At 44.2% G+C, this 21,757-nt stretch overlaps 1 protein-coding gene across 1 annotated transcript in view; it reads left to right on the forward strand.

Annotated features, from left to right (window-relative positions):
- LOC143923753 (dipeptidyl peptidase 4-like) overlaps window positions 1-21,757 on the forward strand; it is a 179,437-nt gene that overhangs the window by 33,791 nt on the left and 123,889 nt on the right. Inside the window, exon 3 of the mRNA XM_077447582.1 lies at window positions 19,242-19,329. Within this exon, the coding sequence (XP_077303708.1) occupies window positions 19,242-19,329 (88 nt within the window). The remainder of the gene's footprint in view (window positions 1-19,241; window positions 19,330-21,757) is intronic.

A 21,757-nucleotide genomic window follows, 5' to 3' on the forward strand; every position in this document is an offset into this window, starting at 1 on the left:
GAGTGAAGGAGAAGAGAAACACTGGAATATTAGTCAGTACCATTGTGCATTGTAGGGTCACGGTACTGAATGTGTACCAACAGAAAAGGGTAAAATTAGGGGTATTCAGACCTGCTGCTCTTTTAAGCTTGTGGTGAGTGTTGTTCCCGGATGGTCAGCTCAAGCCAGAGTTGTTCTGCAACATTACTACCTTTTGGCACCGCTGGCATCCTAACAACCAATTACATCATCGGTTGATGAGGGTGACAGCGGGCGCCTGCGCACAATACTTGTCTGCTCCTCTTCATCAGTATGGGGTCACTTTAGGTAAGTGAAGTAGAAGAGAAACGCTGGAATATTAGTCAGTACCAGTGTGCAAAGGTGTATTGACTTTGTAAGAAAAAAAATAAATGTTTGTACAGGGGCTTGGGAATAGCTATGCACAAGTTCCTGCCCAACTTCTTCCCTTCAAGAGCAACAACCCACCTCCTTGAAGCTTTAACCCTCCACCCTCTCGTGCCCTTTCCATGCCAGAGGCCTCCTTATGAGTTTTCCAGCTATTAACCGTTCTATCCCACATGAAGGAATGTTCACACAGAAAAAGGATTGCTGCAATCTACTGATGGTAATTAAAAAAATGGCAAATACAGTCACATCATATCGAAATACTATCCAGGGCAACTGACAGTACATTGCCAATCACATATAGTGGACGATCTGCAGCAGTCACATGTGAAAGCATCCAGCAGCACGTATAGCAAGCCATCTTCCCTAGCTCAGTCTCTATCTAGCCAGGATCATTAGTACTCACTCAGAGGTTCTGGTTCGCCTTAGGCTGGTCCACTCACTGTTCCTTGCAGATAGTCCCTCTGAGATAGGATCACTGCAGACATCTCCAGCTGGGTACGCCTCTCCCAGGTCCTCCCAAGGGATAGCCTAACACCAGGAAATGCTTGGCCTGGCCTGAAAGGCCTTTTGCAACCCATCCAACACCATAATGGTCAGGAAGTCTACAGCTGGCTCTTCTGGGTGCAGGTCCACCTCTCCTCGACCCCCCAGCCCTGTCCAGGGCCTTCACTTGTTGACTATATATGCTGAATGGTGGGGTCTCTAGCTCCCATGCCCCAAATGCACTGTCTCCTCTCAGCCTTATAAGTGGGCACTGACCCACCCATTACGTTAAAAAAGGAGGGCTGTAGCTAAAAGGGGCCTAGCACCTGCTTACATTTTTCTCTGTTGCCACACTCTCCTGGGACAGAGCCACCTAGTGGCAAACTAGCTAACTGCATCTGCTTACATGTTGGATGGCCTATGTGTTTGGATGTTGTTGTGTTATGTAAAGCTATTTGTTTAGTTTTCACATTTTAAAATGGGGTGTCTCGTGCATAATTTTAAAGGGTGCTTGACTGAAAAAAGGTTGAAAAACACTACCATAAAGGAGCATGCAACAGCTATGTGACCCAGAAGCACAGGGGTGGGAAACTAACTATTAAACTAGTCATTTAGGCAGGTGGAAAAAAATTCAGCCAACACATTTGGAAGAAATGAATGTGTGTATGTGTATATAGTTGAGGTGCCTCAAAAAAAAATTCTATTAGTATTCTGCTCAAGTAATTGTCTTTGAGGGGAACAGTAGAGAAGCGTGTGAGGGGTGCTATTTCAGAATCCTACATACAACGTATTAGGAGTGGATCCACCTCCCTTATACTTGAGTCATAGGAGAAATTGTCCCTACTCAATTTTATAGAGCTCTGAGATTTTTAGCCATAAAGAAAAAACATTAACCTTAAGTAATAAATAAAGGGGGTTTGTAATACCGGCAATGTTCAAAGGCCAGGTACCTGCTCAGTAATAAAAAATGGTCAGCTTAAAAATCTGCATTGCCAACAATTCATGAGAACTACTTTGGCAATGCTGTTTGCTGTTTTGAATATCCATCTTAATATTTGCACAATTTGTTTTTATAGGCTTCAGGCTTTTCATTTCAATTACATTTTCACCTGCATGACTAGAATGTGCATAATGTATTCAGACACAAATAAATATTACAAGAGAACAGTACACTGATAAGGTCATTAGAATTTACCTTTTTAATTGCTTTTTTTGGTGGGGTCTTGTATTGGGCACACTGGACTTGCAAGGATCTGGTGGTAAATTTTATGTTATTAAGAATCAGCAGAGATGTGCAGGTAGGCCAAACAGGAGGAAAAACATTATTTTTGTAGGGGGTACAACTCCACCATCATGAACCAAGTAGATGGGAAGCTGTTAATTATGAAGATGAAATAAACACAATAATTTTACATTCTTTTATCCTAGATGCTGCATCACCACAGCAGCATCAGGCTGGTCAGAATCTTGTACAGGACAGGGAGGCTAACCATAAAGAATAATAAGACCACAATGTAAATTTATTTTATATACATGTTGTTTTCTGTGGTATGGCAGCACCACAACCGTACCGTAGACCAGGAAGAGTTCATCCACAAAGTAACCTATGCAAGAGCCTAGGACCCAGAATGTCCATTGAGACCATCTACAACCTTAATGCTTCTGAAGTAAACTAAGTGGATATCGCAATGGCCCAAGACTATGCACCTACCTGTCTGTCAAATTCCTAGTAGAAAATGAGCCGATAAGAGGGTTTCCCTTACACATTCTGCTCAATACCACCTGGAGTTAGGGACAGAGCATAGCAGTACAAGGAGTGGCATAGGTGCCTGCTGTAGGTCCTGACACAGTGGGTGGTCAGAGGAAAGTCTGCATACCGCTGGGATGCTTTGGATGCTTGGACCAGAACTTGTCCAGAATGTTGCTACCCAGGAGGATCTGAGGTACTTGCTTAGTCAAGATGGGACAGGGTCAGCAACAACTGGGTAACCAAAATACCAAATCAAGGCAGGAGTTGGTATCAAATGAGTAACAGAGGTATCAAACAAGCCAGCAGAGTATGACGTTAGGAAAGAAAAGAAAGAAAGGAAGGTCAGCAGAGTCATGAGGCAAGTCAGGTCAAACACAGGATAGCATAATACAGATCCGGTCACAAGCTGACGACAACAACTCAGAAAATTATTTTCAGTGTGCTGTACTTTAAATCGGGTGCCTAAGCCAGTATTAGACATGCACACTCATTAGCACTAACCTGTATTAGTGTGAGCACGTATATTAGCATATGCGTGCTCATGTATCCAATGTACTGGGCCAATGACTATATATTTTGTGCACATGCAGATCTTCAGGTACAGCTATGCACTACTATATTCTTGACAATGTCACATCATAAGGGAAGATACATTTGTAGTCAGTTAGCATCTGATGGGGCCATGCCAGTACAGACAATGTAAATGGAGCAGCGTCTCTGTTCCTATTGCAATTGTCTATTTCAATGGCAAAGATGGGAAGGGGGATGGGCAAAGAGGTAAAGGTGCTACCTTGCCATGGGGCCCATTCTGCCCTTATCTGTCTGTCTTGAACTTTCAACAGCACTACGCTTAGATTTATGAACTCTCCGGACATGCTAGATGATAAGGGAGAATAAGATACAGATAGAAATACTGCTACTTTACATTACGTATATTCATAAACTTTAGATGTTGTTTTTATGCCCTTTTCATATCTAATAAAGGAATTACTGGCCGGAGGGGGTGAGTTACAGTTATTCAATGATAGTCAGGAATATAATTGAATGGAGTGACCTGTCTTATTATAGATACACCAAATGACCATGGCACGGTTTGTGCTGGTGGTGAAGGTGGTGTTGCAAAAATAAAAATGTGAGGACCTTTTGTGCCCTTTTGTCACCCAGGCTCAGAGCAGTTTGCCTTCCAGTGCAGCTGCCAAATCGGCCTATTCCACCGGCTTCTTGTCCACAGTCACTCCTTCTCTAGCCCCACCATCATGCACGGAGGAGTCCCCAGAATTATTCGACCACAGTGTTGGTTACATGCTGCTGGAGGATGTGCATCGATTCGAAGGCTGCAATGTGTGCTCCCAGGTTGGTTCACAGGGAGTAACGTGAGCCTAGAGAGAGGAAGTGCCACAGAATGACAAGAAAACTGGCAGTCATGTTCCCCCAGCTGCAACATACTGCCAAGTTTGCTCCAGTGATGAGGGAGGGGATGATGACGTCACTGACTGTACTTGGGTGCCTGACAGAAGAGAGGAGGAAAGGGAGGAGGAGGAGGCACAACTCCTATGAGGCAGGATGTCCTCTAGGGGGTAGATTAAGGCAGCCACCTTATTGCATTACACTGCAGAGCTCCGCAGGTGCAGGGCACTGCTGACTCCCTACTGACTTTTAAAAGTTCCTTGGTGTGGGCCTTTTTTGACACGTGTTCATCAGATCACACCATTGCTGTTTGCAACCTATGTCTGAAGCAGATCAAGTGTGGCCAGAACAGCAGCCACTTGGGCACCACATGCTTGACCAGACATATGACGACCTGTCATGCAGTCTGTTGGCAAAAGCACTTGAGAGACCCACATCAAAGAAAAAGGCAAACTTTTCCTTGCTCTTCATCTGAGATATCCAACCCTACTATACCTCCAGTCCTCTCAAAAACCTGCACTGAGAGAAATTAAGGTAAGGTGTAGGTGTCCCAAGTACTTGCAGCCAATCTGCTAGCAATACACCACCAATTGATTTTCGCAGGCAAATTTCCCTACCCCAGTTGAAATTCGGTCCCAGCCATCCACATGCTCAGCGTCTAAATGTTAGCTTGGCCAAATTGTTAGCACTGCAACTGCTGCCTTTTTAACTGGTAGACTCTGCCCTCTTTCATGAATTTGTAGAAAGTGTTTACCTCAGTGGCAGGTTCCAAAACGCCAATTCTTTTCATGGAAGGCCATTCCAGCTCTCTACCAGCATGTGGAAAGCAATGTTTTGGCTTCGTTGCACAGGGCGGTCAGCAGTAAGGTTCATATTACCGCTGACTCATGGTCCAGCAGGCATGGGCAGGGATGTTAATTTTCCTTCACGGTGCACTCCGTAACTCTGCTGGCAGCTGGGAAGGATGCAGGACAGGGTTCAGTGTTATTGGAGCTTGTTACGCCACCACACTTCCAAAATGCTAGTGGTCATTCTGACACAGCTCTCTACTCCACCCCCTCCTCTTCCTCTATGGCCTCTTCTTCTAAGCGTTCAAGAGGCTATGCAAACAGTCAGGCTAAAAGATGCCATGCGGTGCTTGAGTTGGTCTGTCTAGGGGACAGGAGCCACACTGGGGCAGAGATTCTGTCAGCTCTGCAGGGGCAGGCTCAGAGGCGGTTGTCGGCCATGCCAGCTTCAGTCAGGAATGGTTGTATGTGACAAGGGCACCAACCTTCTCTCCCCCCTCCGACAGGGACACTTGACCAATGTTCAATGTTTGGCACACGTCCTGAATTTGGTGGTGCAGCGGTTCTTGAGCAGGTACCCAGGCTTACAAGATCTCCGGAGGCAGGCCAGAAAAGTATGTGGTCATTTCCACCGGTCATACAATGCCAGTGCTCGGCTGGGTGACATTCAAAGGGAATGCAACCTGCCCACACAACCACCTTATTTGGGACATGCCCACCAGGTGGAATTTAACGTTGGCAATGCTGCAGCAGCTGCACACACAGCAAAGGGCCATCAATCAGTACCTGTGCGAGTATGGCACCAGGACAGGGTCAGGGGAGCTTGGCTTCTTTTCGCCATGCCAGTGGCTACTGATCAAGGATGCATGCACTGTCCTGTCACCATTTGAGGAGGCCACAAGGATGGTGAGCAGCAACCATGCATGCATCACTGACACTCTCCCTCTAGTCTTCTTGCTGGAGCATGCGCTTCGTGGAATCATGGACAGGGCACTTGCAGCAGAATAAAGGGAGGAAGAGGAGGAATTCCTTTCCTCTCAAGGCCTCCTTTATCCAGATAGCATTCCTGCGGGCCTGCCAAACACAAAGGAAGTAGAGGAGGAGGATTGTGTCAGCATGGATATAGAGCATAACACTTGACAGCAGTGTTCAAGGGATGGTTTTCAGTGCCCAGAAACCCAAGGAGTTTTATGTAGCTGGGAAGAGGTAGTTACGGATAATGTGATCCTTGGTTATCCAGAGGACTCAAATGCCTCTGCAAACTTATGCTACATGGCCTCCCTGATTTTGCAAAGCCTGTGAAAGGACCCTAAAATTTGTGGTATCAAGGAGAGGGATTGTTACTGGCTGGAAACCCTTCTTGATCCATGTTACAAGGGAAAGGTTGCAGACCTCAAGCGGCCTTCACAGAGGGAGCAGGGGATGAAACCTCTTCAGGAGGCCTTGAAAGGTTTGTGCAATGCATTTCCAGACCCTGGGAGGTTACCATTTCCTGGAGCTGGACAACATGTTGCTGAGGCTTCATTCAGTCAGAGGAAGAGCGGAGTAGAAAGTGGCCAGCTGACCGATGCCTTGAAACTATTTTTCAGTCCTCAGCACTGAACGGTTCAAGCAGCCATCACCAGAATCTGCATTATATGGTGCAGGAATATTTAAGGGCAAGAGCAGATTTGCAGGACTTTCCAACAGAGCATCCACTGGGTTACTGGGTCTTGAGGATGGACCACTGGCCAGAACTTACTCAATATGGAATTGAGCTACTGGCCTGTCATGTTTTATAAACACACATTCAGTGCTGCTGGAGGGTTTGTAACGGATCAAAGAGTGGGCCTGTCCACAGACACGGTTGATAGGCTCAAATTTACAAAAATGAATCAGTCCTGGATCAGCAGCTATCAAGCACCCGATGCTGATGTAACTGCTGATTGAATTTGCTATGGATCTGGGATCCCTTGAAGACTGCCTATGTTGCTTATCCTATTTCTCCTCAATCTTGATGATGCTAGCTTCCAACAATATTTTTGGTTTAGGACACCACCACCAAGGCCCAATTATTCTCCTCCTGTTTAACAGGGGCATATAATTAAACATTTTGATACAATATTTAACAGCAGAGCCTGTTCCTGCACCCAACAAGAGTAACTGTGTGGGCTTACAGTGTTCTGGCACCATCACCACTACCAAGGCCCAGTTTTTCTCCCCCTGTTTAACAGGGGCATGTAGCTACAATTTTTGATACGATATTTAACAGCAAGGCCCATTCCCGCACTCAACAATGGTAACTGAGGGGTTACACTGTTCCGGCACCACCAACACCAAAGGCCCAATTTTTCTGAAGAGTATACATTGCAGTCTGTATAGTGTGTATATATACTGCTGTTCAGATTATATAGTACCTGGGGGCTTGGGGGACTCCCACGCCATTTAAAAAAAAAGTTGGTGCAGGGTTCCCCTTAATATCCATACCAGACCTGAAGAGGGCCAGGTATGGGTTTGGGGGGGGCATCCATGCCTTTTATTTTTGGTATTTTTGGCACGGGGTTACCCTTAATATTCATACTAAGGGCCTAGTAATGGACTGGGGGGAACCCATGCTCCCTTTTTTTTTCAATGATTTTTATCTATATTGCCAGGATCCGACAATACATTACAGCCATGAGCAGGTTTAAATTACATTTTTTTTCCCTTAGAAATGTCATTTTGCTGTGGTACTGTTATAAACATGGGGAAGATGTGCTACTTTGCAGGCAGACTAAGGAGACCCCCCAGACACGATATTTATAGAAATATTTCATTTTTATTGTTTCACTTTAAGCATTAATAAAATCACTGCTCCTGAAAAATTGGCAGTTTTTTAAACTTTTTTTGCATTGATACATGTCCCCTGGGGCAGGACTCGGGTCCCCAAACACCTTTTATGGTAATAACTTGCTTATAAGCTTTTAAAATGAGCAATTTAATGGTGTTTGCATGTTATGCTTCGAACCAAACCGTAGGGGTGTTCGGCTCATCCTAGTGATAACTGAATACCAAATGTCTTGGAGACAGGAAACATTTGAGGACTATTGGGACTGAGGCAAGATTGTGGGATTGGTCTGGAAGTGGGAACTGGCTAAAATCATGACAACAATAAAAAGGACAATCTGGATTTATTGGAATAGAGGCATTAGCGCCCAGTATGCTTGACAAAATTGAAACTATAACATTGCCTTTGCCTACCTAAATTCACAGAGTATGTCTCCTTTAGAATGTAGAGAATATTTCTATGCCAAAAAAGCCATCGCATTGTCCACAAACCACATTCCAGTAATTTTACAGCCAGAAAGCCTGGAGGGTGAGTTGCAAAAGCATTACTGGCACCAAAACATTGCTGTTTCTGTGAACAATGTGATTTTTATTGCTGACCCAGTAAAACCTCCTCTCAGCCATCTCCTTATCACCAGTTACTTCCCATATCATATCTGACACAGTCACACTATTGCAGTCAATGCATTACATGTATATGCTCTGGTACAAAATGTGTTGTAAGGTCCATATTACAAAGTCACACCTCCACATTTCTTATGTAACCTTGCATGCTGTTACTGAGTTATGGAGAATATTACGTTCACAATTGTGAAAGGTGCCTGAGGAAAGTTCCTTCTTTCTGCCACAAGATGGAGCTGTTGGACATAATGTGCTCCTGTTTCACAAGTGCAGAACAGTGAACACTGGGAAGTGTAGTCTGGGCTATAAACTGTGCCATTGCAGTTCCTGAAAGGGAAAGTACAAGCCCCAATGTATGTGGAAGCAGGAGGAGTCTAAAGAGGGAAGATAAATTAAAAAGTCTAGGAAAGAGCAGGGTTTCTTTGTTGGATGACTGTCAGCCTTAAGCCCTATGAAATTGATTTCAAGCACTGTCTGTTCTTCTCTGCTAACACCACCATCCTCTTTAACTCATTATCTGACCCTGGCACATTCCTGTGCATTTGACCATCTTACTGTCTGCAGTAATCTCCATCATCCTAAGCGCGCCAACATCTCTAAGGGCCCCAGCAGCCGGCAGAAGACTGATACCAAAACTGTATATAGTTTTCTGCTTTTTAGCACAGCCATTGTGTTCCTGAATATTTTAATCTCTAACAAAGGCCTAGCACTAATGCAGAGAATGCATTAAGTTAAAAAACCTCCAGCTTTTAAAACCACTTTAACCATCCCCTACTCCCTATATCCCTATTTGAGTGGGTAGGCAATCTCTGCCCTCCAGTTGTGGTGAAACTGCAAGTCCCATGAGAAATTGCAAGACCCTTACAATCACAGGCATGAGTCCTAGAGGCTGAAGCATGATGGGATTTGTAGTTTCATCACAGCTGGAGGGCCGAGGTTGCCTACCCCTGGAGTAGGGAATGAATAAAACTCCTGTCTGTTGTGTTTTTTTTTTTTCATTTTCTACAAAGTGAGGTAAACCCAATCCTAGACAGTTGTCACCTTAAAAAAAAAAAGAAAAAAAAAGGCCATTGGAAGATTTTGGAAGATATCTTTTAGGCCTCTGCACACTGAATGCTTTGACCATCTCTCCTAGATGACTTTCCTACTGGCAAAAAAGATTGACGCTTTTAAACGTGTGCAATGTGTTTAGGAGCATTTAGGTGCATTAAGCCCTTGGGCATTTATTCATTTCAGTGGCCAGATTTTTTAATTCTTACCATCGTGAATTGTATGCCTGAAGGTAAGAAACCTTTAGTGTGAAAGGTCCCCCTTATACCCACCTGAACCCGATCCTGATCCAGTGATGTGCACAAGAGCAAAAGCTCTCCTGGGTCTCTGCCGCCACATTGGCTGCGACACAGCAAACATTGGCTCCCGCTGCTGTCAATTACAGCCAGTGAGGAGGGAGCAGGGGGTGGGGCTAAATCGCTCTCTGTCTCATAGACATACAGGGGTGGCTCGGGAGTGAGCATAAACATGTGCCCCCAGAGCAAGCAGCTTGCACCCAGAGCAAGTGGTCCGTGAGGGTTTACAACCACTTTAAGAGGGTAGGGGCCAGGAGCACTGATGGGGGACCCTAGAAGAGGGGGATTGGAGCTGCCCTGTGTAAACCACTGCACAGAGCAGGTAAGTATGACATGTTTGTTATTAAAAGAAAAAAAATCAACCTTTAACAAACACTTTAAATACATTTGGATAATTCATTTTACATAAAAACTTTGGAAAGCATTCCCAATGTTGCCTGTATTTTTAAAGCTGGCCATGTACTAGTAGAATTTCAACATTTTTAATTTTAAGATTGTTAGTTTGATTTTGCAATCATTAGTGAAGTCAAATTGATTTGAAATCAAACGTTTACCTCAGTGCCAAGAAAATTAGTAGAAACAGGTTAGAATATTTCTTGAACAAACACATTTCTAATAGCATAAGTGGTTTTCGTTTGGGAAAGTCCATTCATTCCAAAATCAAATGTTAACCACTTGATCTCTGGAAGGTTTACCCCCCTTCATAACCAGGCAATTTTTGGCGATACAGCACTGCATTCATTTAGGTACGAACGGACAATTGCGCAGTCGTGCAACACTGTACGCAAAAAAAGTATTTTTTTTTTTTCCCCCCACAAATAGAGCAATATTTTGGTGCTATTTGAGCACCTCTGCAAGACCAACAATTTACAAAAAAAAAAAAAAAGTTTTTTTAATTTCTGCTTTAAAACACATCCAATAAAAATTGGGGAAAAAAATAAACTTTCTTCATACATTTAGGCCAATATGTATTCTGCTGCATATTTCTTGTTAAAAAAAATTCAATAAGCATATATTGATTTGGTTTGCACAAAAGTTATAGCATCTACAAACTAAGGCAAGCGGTTAAAAAGCAAACAGAACTTTCATATGATGTTAATCAAGTCATCAAATGTACTGGGAATTTTTGTACAATGTAGGAACAAAAATTAATTCAAAACTCTACTAGTGTTTGGCCATCATAATTTAACTGCAACAGTAAACTATAGTAAAAATAATGCATTTTTTGAAAATATATTATTTATGAATTTTATGAAAATGTTTATGAAAATGTTCATGTGATAATGAATAAAATGTATTTATGAATTTTTGTATTTCCTGAAAAGAGAAAAGGTCAGGCACTCAAATGCTGCATACATCACAGTAACACCAGTATTCTTTCAGTAGCTAAACAGATTTTCACACGTTGGCCTGCTTACTTCAGTACTACATAAAAAAAAATAAAAAAGTCTCTCTTACACACACACATACAGAACACATTAATTGGTTCATTTTTTACATAATAAAACTTTTCAAAGAACAGTTCTCCCCACCTCTCCTTCCTCCCACAGCTTCCTGTTGGAATATCAGAGTTACCATAAAGCTGGTAGAAAAATATTTATGTCACTGTGACCCTAAACTACAAAATGTGTAAAATGGAATGCTTTAATTTTTTGCAAAAACCCCAGGAAAAAATAACATCTCGATTTTGGTAAACAACAAAACTAGCATTTGTAAATGTATTGTTTTCCTAGGCTCAGTTCACACTGCTATGACATGGGATCTGACTTGTGTGACCTCCAAGTTGCATGATATATCAAATTCAATGTTTCCCTATGAGAGCCATCTTAACTGATACTAGACAAGTCGCTCCGACTTTATTTGGACTTGGGTGCAACTTCAGCCCTTGTACAGGCTACTAAATAGGATCCAAGTTGGATCAAGTTGGAATTAAGTCACAGGCAAAGTCGGACAACTTTGTTGTCGCAGCAGTGTGAGCTGAGCCTTAGCGATTGTAAAGTCTTGTGTTTTTTTATTTTTTTAAGTTAAAAATACCAAATGTGTTCTATTTACCTGCTCTGTGCAGTGGTTTTACACAGAGAAGCCCTTATCCTCCCTTTCTCAGGTCCCTCTTTGGTGCTCCTAGCCCCTCCCTCTTATTGAGTGCCCCACAGAAAGAAGCTTCCTATGGGGGCACCGGAGTCAAGCCGTGGCTCCCTGTGTCCAATTGGAGACGGAGGTGCGGCCTGACTGACTTTAAACAGCAGTGGGTGCTGACACCACCGTTTTAACTAAGGGAATCCGGTAGTGAAGCCTTGCAACTTCACAACCGGTTTTCAACTGCGCATGTACAAAGCGTTGGGCTGCTTTTGGGACCTGTGAAGTGACCCAGAAAGCTGCGGAAGAATGAGGGGGGCTGAATTCTGGCTCAGTTCACCAGAAGTGTGAGTGGGTAGCTGTCAAAAGCAGAGGAGGGGGCAGACGAGCAGCACTTCCCCTTTTGGATGGAGCTCTGCTTTAAGCTGGAAGAGTGTTGCAACATTAACTGTGTTATTGACTAAGACACTGAAGCTCCCTGTATGGACAAAATGTTTACCTTTTCCATGAAGACCTGAAAACTCAAAAAAAAGAAATTATATATATATATATATATATAATATATACAGTACAGACCAAAAGTTTTGACACACCTCATTCAAAGAGTTTTCTTTATTTTCATGACTATGAAAATTGTAGCTTCACACTGAAGGCATCAAAACTATGAATTAACCTATGTGGAATTATATATTCAACAAAAAAGTGTGAAACAACTGAAAATATGTCTTATATTCTAGGCTCTTCAAAGTAGCCACCTTTTGCTTTGATTACTGCTCCGCACACTCTTGGCATTCTGTTGATGAGCTTCAAGAGGTAGTCATCTGAAATGGTTTTCACTTCACAGGTGTGCCCTGTCAGGTTTAATAAGTGGGATTTCAAGCCTTATAAATAGGGTTGGGACCATCAGTTGTGTTGTGCAGGAGGTGGATACAGTACACAGCTGATAGTCCTACTGAATAGACTGTTAGAATTTGTATTATGGCAAGAAAAAAGCAACTAAGTAAGGAAAAACGAGTGGCCATCATTACTTTAAGAAATGAAGGTCAGTCAGTCCGAACAATTGGGAAACCTTTGAAAGTGTCCCCAAGTGCAGTGGCAAAAACCATCAAGCACTACAAAGAAACTGGCTCACATGAGGACCGCTGCAGGAAAGGAAGACCAAGAGTCACCTCTGCTGTGGACGATAAGTTCATCCGAGTCACCAGCCTCAGAAATCACAGGTTAACAGCAGCTCAGATTAGAGAACAGGTCAATACCACACAGAGCTCTAGCAGCAGATACATCTCTAGAACAACTGTTAAGAGGAGACTGTGTGAATCAGGCCTTCATGGTAAAATAGCTGCTAGGAAACCACTGCTGAGGACAGGCAACAAGCAGAAGAGACTTGTTTGGGCTAAAGAACACAAGGAATGGACATTAGACCAGTGGAAATCTGTGCTTTGGTCTGATGAGTCCAAGTTTCAGATCTTTGGTTCCAACCACTGTGTCTGTGTAAGACGCAGAAGAGGTGAACGGATGGACTCTAAATGCCTGGTTCCCACCGTGAAGCATGGAGGAGGAGGTGTGATGGTGTGGGGGTGCTTTGCTGGTGACACTGTTGGGGATTTATTCAAAATTGAAGGCATGCTGAACCAGCATGGCTACCACAGCATCTTGTAGCGGCATGCTATTCCATCCGGTTTGCGTTTGGTTGGACCATCATTTGGTTTTCAACAGGACAATGACCTCAAACACACCTCCAGGCTGTGTAAGGGCTATTTGACTAAGAAGGAGAGTGATGGGGTGCTGCGCCAGATGACCTGGCCTCCACAGTCACCGGACCTGAACCCAATCGAGATGGTTTGGGGTGAGCTGGACCGCAGAGTGAAGGCAAATGGGCCAACAAGTGCTAAGCATCTCTGGGAACTCCTTTAAGACTGTTGGAAAGCCATTTCAGGTGACTACCTCTTGAAGCTCATCAACAGAATGCCAAGAGTGTGCGGAGCAGTAATCAAAGCAAAAGGTGGCTACTTTGAAGAACCTAGAATATAAGGCCGCTTACACACGGGCGGACTGTTCGCTCAACTTTGTCCGCTGAACAGTGTTTCAGCGGACAGTCCGCTCGTGTGTGGGGCTTCAGCGGACAGTTTCAGCGGACAGTTTGACGAACAAAGTTTTTCGGAAATTCCGAAAAACTGTCCGCTGAAACTTTGTTTGAGCGAACAGTCCGCCAGTGTGTAGGCCACTTTCGAAATGAGCAAACTGTTCCCGCTCGGAGGAAAGTCTGCTCATTACGAGCGCGTCTCCAGGTAGGCGGGGCCCGCGACGGAGACGTCGCGGGCCCCGCCGCCTGGTATGGACTTAAAGGGGAACCCCAACGCCGAAAAAAATCGGCGTGGGGGTCCCCCCAAAGTCCACAACAGACCCTTGTGCGAGCACGCTACCCGGCCGGCCAGGAAGGGGGGGCGAGCGAGCGCGCCCCCCCTCCCGAGCCGTACCAGGCCGCGTGCCCTCAACATGGGGGGTGCCTTGGGGAAGGGGGGGCCGCGCGGCCCCCCCACCCCAAAGCACCTTGTCCCCATGTTGATGAGGACAAGGGCCTCTTCCCGACAACCCTGGCCGTTGGTTGTCGGGGTCTGCGGGAGGGGGGCTTATCGGAATCCGGGAGCCCCCTTTAATAAGGGGGCCCCCGGATACCGACCCCCCACCCTATGTGAATGAGTATGGGGTACAATGTACCCCTACCCATTCACCTGTAAAATAAAAGTACCCAAAAAAAAAAACACAACACACGAGATAAAATATTTTATTGCACAGCTCCGGGGGTCTTCCGTCTTCGGGGGTCTTCTCGCCGGACTCCTCCGCTATCTTCGTGTAGCTCTTTTGCTAGCGGAGGAGTCCGGCTTTCTTCCTCCCCGCCGCCGGCCTCTTCTCCCGACTTCGGGGGTCTTGTCCCCCTCTTCGGTTCTTCTGCCGGGCCACCGCGCCTTCTTATAGCTCTTTTGCAGGCGGTGGCCCGGTCTTCTGTCGCCGCCGCCTTCCGTTCTTCTGCCGGGCCACCGCGCCTTCTTATAGCTCTTTTGCAGGCGGTGGCCCGGTCTTCTGTCGCCGCTGTCGCCTTCCGGTCGCCTTCCGGTCGCCTTCCGTTCTTCTTCTTGTTCTTCTTCTTCTTCTCCAGGAGATGTTGACACGTCGCTCTCTCCGGCCGGAATGCCAAAGCCGCGCTGTGCGGCCACTTATATAGTGACAATGGGGCGGTGTCACATGGTATATGTCACATGGGTTGGTCACATGGTGACCCCGCCCCCTTACGATGTCATAGTCCCCATGTGACATCAACCCATGTGACCAACCCATGTGACATATACCATGTGACACCGCCCCATTGTCACTATATAAGTGGCCGCACAGCGGGGCTCTGGCATTCCGGCCGGAGAGAGCGACGTGTCAACATCTCCTGGACAAGAAGAAGAACAAGAAGAAGAACGGAAGGCTACCGGAAGGCGACCGGAAGGCGACAGCGGCGACAGAAGACCAGGCCACCGCCTGCAAGAGAGCTATAAGAAGGCGCGGTGGCCCGGCAGAAGAACCGAAGAGGGGGACAAGACCCCCGAAGTCGGGAGAAGAGGCCGGCGGCGGGGAGGAAGAAAGCCGGACTCCTCCGCTAGCAAAAGAGCTACACGAAGATAGCGGAGGAGTCCGGCGAGAAGACCCCCAAAGACGGAAGACCCCCGGAGCTGTGCAATAAAATATTTTATCTCGTGTGTTGTGTTTTTTTTTTGGGTACTTTTATTTTACAGGTGAATGGGTAGGGGTACATTGTACCCCATACTCATTCACATAGGGTGGGGGGCCGGTATCCGGGGGCCCCCTTATTAAAGGGGGCTCCCGGATTCCGATAAGCCCCCCGCCCGCAGACCCCGACAACCAACGGCCAGGGTTGTCGGGAAGAGGCCCTTGTCCTCATCAACATGGGGACAAGGTGCTTTGGGGTGGGGGGGCCGCGCGGCCCCCCTTCCCCAAGGCACCCCCCATGTTGAGGGCACGCGGCCTGGTACGGCTCGGGAGGGGGGGGCGCGCTCGCTCGCCCCCCTTTCCTGGCCGGCCGGGTAGCGTGCTCGCACAAGGGTCTGTTGTGGACTTTGGGGGGACCCCCACGCCGATTTTTTTCGGCGTTGGGGTTCCCCTTTAAGTTCATTCCAGGCGGCGGAGCCCGCGACGTCTCCGTCGCGGGCCCCGCCTACCTGCACACGCGCTTGAAATGAGCGGACTGTTGCCTCGTGTGTGGGCGAGTCCGTTCATTTCAAAAGTTGCGCGGACTTAGTACGACGAACAAAGTTTGCCGTATTTGTCCGCTCAAAAAGTGCCGTGTGTGGGCGTGTTCGTTCATTCAAAAGTTTGAGCGGACTGTTTGACGAACTTAGTTTCGGCAGACAGTCCCCGCGTGTGTACGCGGCCTAAGACATATTTTCAGTTGTTTCACACTTTTTTGTTCAGTATATAATTCCGCATGTGTTAATTCATAGTTTTGATGCCTTCAGTGTGAATCTACAATTTTCATAGTCATAAAAATAAAGAAAACTCTTTGAATGAGAAGGTGTGTCAAAACTTTTGGTCCGTACTATATATATATATATATATATATATATATATATAATATGCACACAAGTGGACAAATTCTTGCACGCAAGAACGGAAATAAGCAATGAATCCACTGTACTGTTCCTGTTCTTTCACTTTTTCCCCTAACTTTGACCCTCAGTCTGAACAGGCCCTCAAACTGACACCACTTAACCCAATGTGTGTCGAGAAGTTTGACAAAAACTATATTTTTTTCATTCTGCATTTGTAAGATGAAACATCACCTTATATTCAACATGAGGGAGGCTATGAGATCTCCACATTTGTAAGCAGGCAACCCACTATTTTTATGTGGTATACTGTAGACCAGCCTTTCTCCACTTTTTCAACACAGAGGAACCCATGAAATAACTTTTCGGTCTCAGGGAACCCCTGCTAAAAATGACTGTCTACAACTATGATACATTAGTGTGATGGTCAGTGGGAAGAATGTTCTTTACGATTGTGGATATTGGCCCTTACAGATAGCTAAAACGATTATTGGTCTTAGTGGGAACCTATCTGAGAGGCAGAAATTGCTGATTCATCAAAGAACCCCTAGAAATCTCTGGAAGAACATTAAGTATCCATGGAACCCTGGTTGATAAATCCTTCTGTAGACTATAGCAGTGCCCATAAGTGCAACATTTTTTCCCACAGTTGAAATTAAACGCCTAAAAATGAAGACTGGCAATGAAGTAATTGCAACCATGATGAGGACTACTTTCTTTGATGAAGGCTTCTTAGCTCTAATGTGTCAGCGTAGCCTGTACCCATGTACCCATGTACCCATGTAACCAAATAAAGGACTTTTATTCTAGAGCATCTGAGTCGCCAGCCCTTTTCTGATTCATGATGAGGACTATGATGCTAATGACGTTATGTCGCTGAGCATAGCAACTCTACACTGTGATTGCAACTATGACAGATGATGCCGTTAAACGGCAATGAGAGAAACTGTCCAGTACAACAGTATCCTGTAATGATATTTCAAGTACCCCCTTTTTATCTGGCCTTTAAATCTGAAAACACAGCACTACCTGACTGGTAGTAGCAAAAAGTACTGCAGGGAAAGGTAGGAGGCCACAGAAGGTAGCACAAGGGTATTCCACCAAAGGGCACCAGCACCTAAAATAGAACAAATTGCTTTAGGAAAATAATCAGAAATTTGTGAAAATGTTTAAAACAATAGGGCATATTGACAAAAATGTATTAGTTGAAGTTTCTGCTTATTCCTTTTTGAAAAGAATTACAGGTATATAGGTAAATAAAAAAGTTATTCTGGCTATATACTATATAGGCATAATTTGTGGTCAATAAAACTAATCTTTGAGTGCTGCTTGTAAATAGTTAATGATTCTTTTTTTTTTGCACTGGGAAAGTTCACATTTTCTAGAGATCCAGATCACTGGGTCATAAAGATCAGTTAAGTGACCACAAAGGAAAGGTTTAAGAATTAAGTTCTGTGAGAAAAGCTGTGATAATTTCATACAAAGAAAATGACAGTGCCAAAGAACAAGCACTACACTTGAACCGTGTTGTTGATTACAATGTTGTAAAATGATTATATTTTAATTATTTGCTATAGCATTAGTGTAATGGGATTCTTACACTGCACATGTAAATGCTTCGTTTAACACACTGTTCCATTGCTTACTGAACCAGGTCGAGGTGGCTATGGCTACATCCACTGGTGATGAATGGCCACCAGGAAGAACATTGCAGGGTGTACCTAGTACGAACTTCTCTATTGGAAACTTTGGCCACACATGGCAAAGATGAGCTAATAGTGAGCACAATAGGCAGGAAAGGGCAGGGTCAGCCTATCATTCTGGGGAATAGGGTCACAATTTTGTAAGTACGCATACCAGAGCTTCCAGTAATTCAAGGTTCATAAACTTATTAAGACAACTAGAGATGCCTATGTTTGCAGTGCCAAATTGGAGACTTTTAGGTAGATTCAGGTTTGCTTTAAGGCTAATATTAGACATTTTAATAAGGTTTGAACATACTGCAAAAGTTTTACAAAAAATAACTTTGGTATCAAGGTTTGAACTTTATCTTGGCATGTTGCTGATACATTTAATTTTCCTGACTGTGTTATTGAGAAGTCTCTGTCTTACACTTCTGATTTAGAGTCTAAGCCCTTGTACACACGGTCGGAGAATCCGTCGGAATGTGTCCTATCGGACCGTGTTGTCGGATAATCCGACTGTGTGTGGTATGCATCGGACTGATTCCATCGGAATATCCGTCGGACCCAATTTTCAAACTTGTTGGAAATATTTTCCGACCAACTGGTTCGATCAGGGACATACTCCGATCATGTGTAGAGAAATTTGATTGGACCAAGTGCCACGCATGCTCAGATCAAATTCCTACATCAAAGCTATTGGCTACTAGCCTGAACGTAGTCCCATCGTAACGAAATTACGTAAGTTCTGAATGATCGGATTTTTCAACAACTTAGTCTGACCGTGTGTATGCAACAGTTTCGGACAAGATCCGACGGACAAAATCCGACGGACAAAATCCGACAGAGAAAATCCGACGGATTTGGAATGTCGAAATCTCCGACCGTGTGTACAGGGGCTAAGAAGGGGTTAGTACATGGCATACCTGACACTTAATTAAACAAAAAATATGATGGTAGAGGTAGTTACTGCTATTAGTGCCTTAAAAGTTATAAGCTCCAGAGCTGTGGTCCTGTCTCTGGTTTCACTACCTACTGAGTTACAGGCCTGGAAACGGTATACAGCCAGTAAAGTAAGAATAATCTGAACGTCTGTACTCCATGTCTGTTACAGGTCAGTGATTCACTATCTAGTGAAGCCAGGATCTGGATGGCAGCCAGGGAACCTGCACCTGTTAAAAACAGGCTTTTTCTGTATTTCTGTTATTTACAGGTTCCCTTTTAAATAAAAAAACAATGACTGCAAAACTTTTGAACAAAATGTTTACTGTGAATATGTCTTCCAGACATGGGTGAAGTGGTTTATCGGTCTGCTGGTCGGGGCAGTAGTTGTCGTAGTTATTGCTGTACCTGTGACGCTGCTGGCAACGAAAGGTAAGGTTAAGCATATTATTTAGATTGTCAGCCTACATGTACTAGATATTGGCAGTGTGATACTTATATGTTAGATGTTTTATGTACTTGCAATGTAGAATTTAAAAAAGAAATGAGCCAAAAACACCATAATAAACAAGGCATCACTGGACCATGGGGACTTACATGTCAGCATAATTGCTCACAGGCTGGGTTTAACCTCCCGAAATCAGAATATTAAAAGTAGGTGTAGATGTGGCCCATGTTCCCCATAACAATCAGTTTGTTAGTTGGTTAGTGGTACTATATGTTAACAGGAGGATGAAAGGCTGGTAACTTTGAACAACAATCACTTAACCCTGCAGAACTGGTGCTGCCTGTCCAGACCTTTTGCCTCCCAATTCTTTTTTGTAGAAAGCCTATCCTCCATTATTATTAATGGGTACTTGATATCTGGAAAAATGCATTTGCAGTCCATACAATTCCATCAGGACATCTTTCTTATTTCCTACTTATTTTATATATTTTACATATTTATTGAACTTCAAAATACTATTGTCATTTTTGCTTGCGTTGTCTACATCTGTGGTGGCCAACCTACTGGATATAGAGCGACTCAACTAGGACTCAAATGCCCTCATATCCCCCTCTATATGTAATGCTACTGAAGATTTTCAGAGCCTATAGGCATATTACAGGAGACTTGAAGAAATTTTACAGGTGGGAGGAGAGATTGGGGCATGCTGCAGGAGACTGTAGGCATGGAGTCTGTTAGAGATCATTGCCTGTAAACACCCTTCACATATCAATATTCCACTACCAATAATGGCTGCTTGGGCTTGAGACTGCACAATAAATTCCAAAGGGCTGCATGTTGGGTGGCAGGGGGTCTACATCCTGTAAATATTGTTACTTAAAAGATCATTTAACAAAGTTGGATACTACTTGACAACCTTTATAGATTTATGCTGTCTAAATTCCATTGGCAATATCTATGTTGTACTAAAAAATTTCAAGTTTGCTAACCACTGACCACATGAAAAAACCAAAAAAAGTACACCTGAGAATAGGAAAAAAACATAGGCAAACTTTACAAAACATATGCAAATTGCAGTAATTTTTTAAAATATTTTTCATTAAAGTTGAACTTTAGTCAAAAAATGAAGTCCTGCCCGCTAGATTATTTCACATTAAAAATAAGTGCCTATACTGTTTAAAAAACAGTAATACACTGTCTCACCCTGTGCTGCACATGCTCAGTTGCTGTCTATTTTTTGTCACTGTGCCAAAAATCAGGGCCACTTAAATCGGAGTTCCACCCAAAAGTGTAACTTTCACCCGTTGTACTCGCCCCCCCCCCCTCCGGTACCACAGTCGGCATCTTTCGGGGGGAGGGGGAACAGGATACCTTTCTTTCACATCCTGTTCTCACTTCCGGGACGTCAGTATTGGGCTGCCTCCTCTTTCCTCCTCCTTCCCCAGGCACCGGGCCAGTAGGAGAGTAGAGTGGAGCCTCACGCATGTGCAGTAGGGTTCCTGGCGTGAAGCTGTAAGGCTTCAATGCCGGGTTTCTTTACTCACAATGGAGGCATCAGCACCCGACATCTGGTGGAAACATCAGCTGTGGTGCCGACATCACTGGACTCCAGGATAGGTAAATATCTGATTATTAAAAGTCAGCAGCTGCAGTATGTATTTTTACCATGGTGGGCGGACCTCCACTTTAAAGTGTTACTAAACCCACAACAATAAAAACAATAAAATACCCACTGTGGAACTTAAGGGATGTTTTATCCTGTGTGCACAGATCCTTCCCTCCTGTACTGTCTATTTGGGGAAGGCCAGCTAACACGGGCAGGGTAGCCGACTTGCACATGCTCAGTTGTGTCTTTTATGCTGGAGAGAACAGTTACTTTTGTTGGCAGTGGTTTAGACATTAATGGCTGTGTGTTGAGTTATTTTGAGAGGACAGCAAATTTACACTGTTATACAAGCTGTACACTCACTACTTTACATTGTAGCAAAGTGTCATTTCTTCAGTGTTGTCACATGAAAAGATATAATAAAATATTTACAAAAATGTGAGGGGTGTACTCACTTTTGTGAGATACTGTGTGTGTGTGTGTGTGTGTGTGTGTGTGTGTGTGTATATGTATGTATGTATGTATAATATATATATATATATATATATGTGTGTGTGTGTGTGTGTGTGTGTGTGTGTGTGTGTGTGTGTGTGTGTGTGTATGTATATATATATATGTGTATATGTGTGTGTGTATATGTATATGTATATATATATAAAATGCACACACACACACGCATGTGTGTTTGAGCTTTAGGGTTCACACACTAATGCAATAGGCTGCACATGCCTATGATTGTACAGCATCAATTCTAAATAAAGGCACAGTGGGAATCATCTTTGTACAGATTAGTGTTAACAAATTAG

The sequence above is a fragment of the Lithobates pipiens genome, unplaced genomic scaffold (genome assembly GCF_037356315.1).
Source record: "Lithobates pipiens isolate NorthernLeopardFrog02 unplaced genomic scaffold, aLitPip1_a1.2 Scaffold_22, whole genome shotgun sequence".
NCBI classification, from domain to species: Eukaryota; Metazoa; Chordata; class Amphibia; order Anura; family Ranidae; genus Lithobates; species Lithobates pipiens.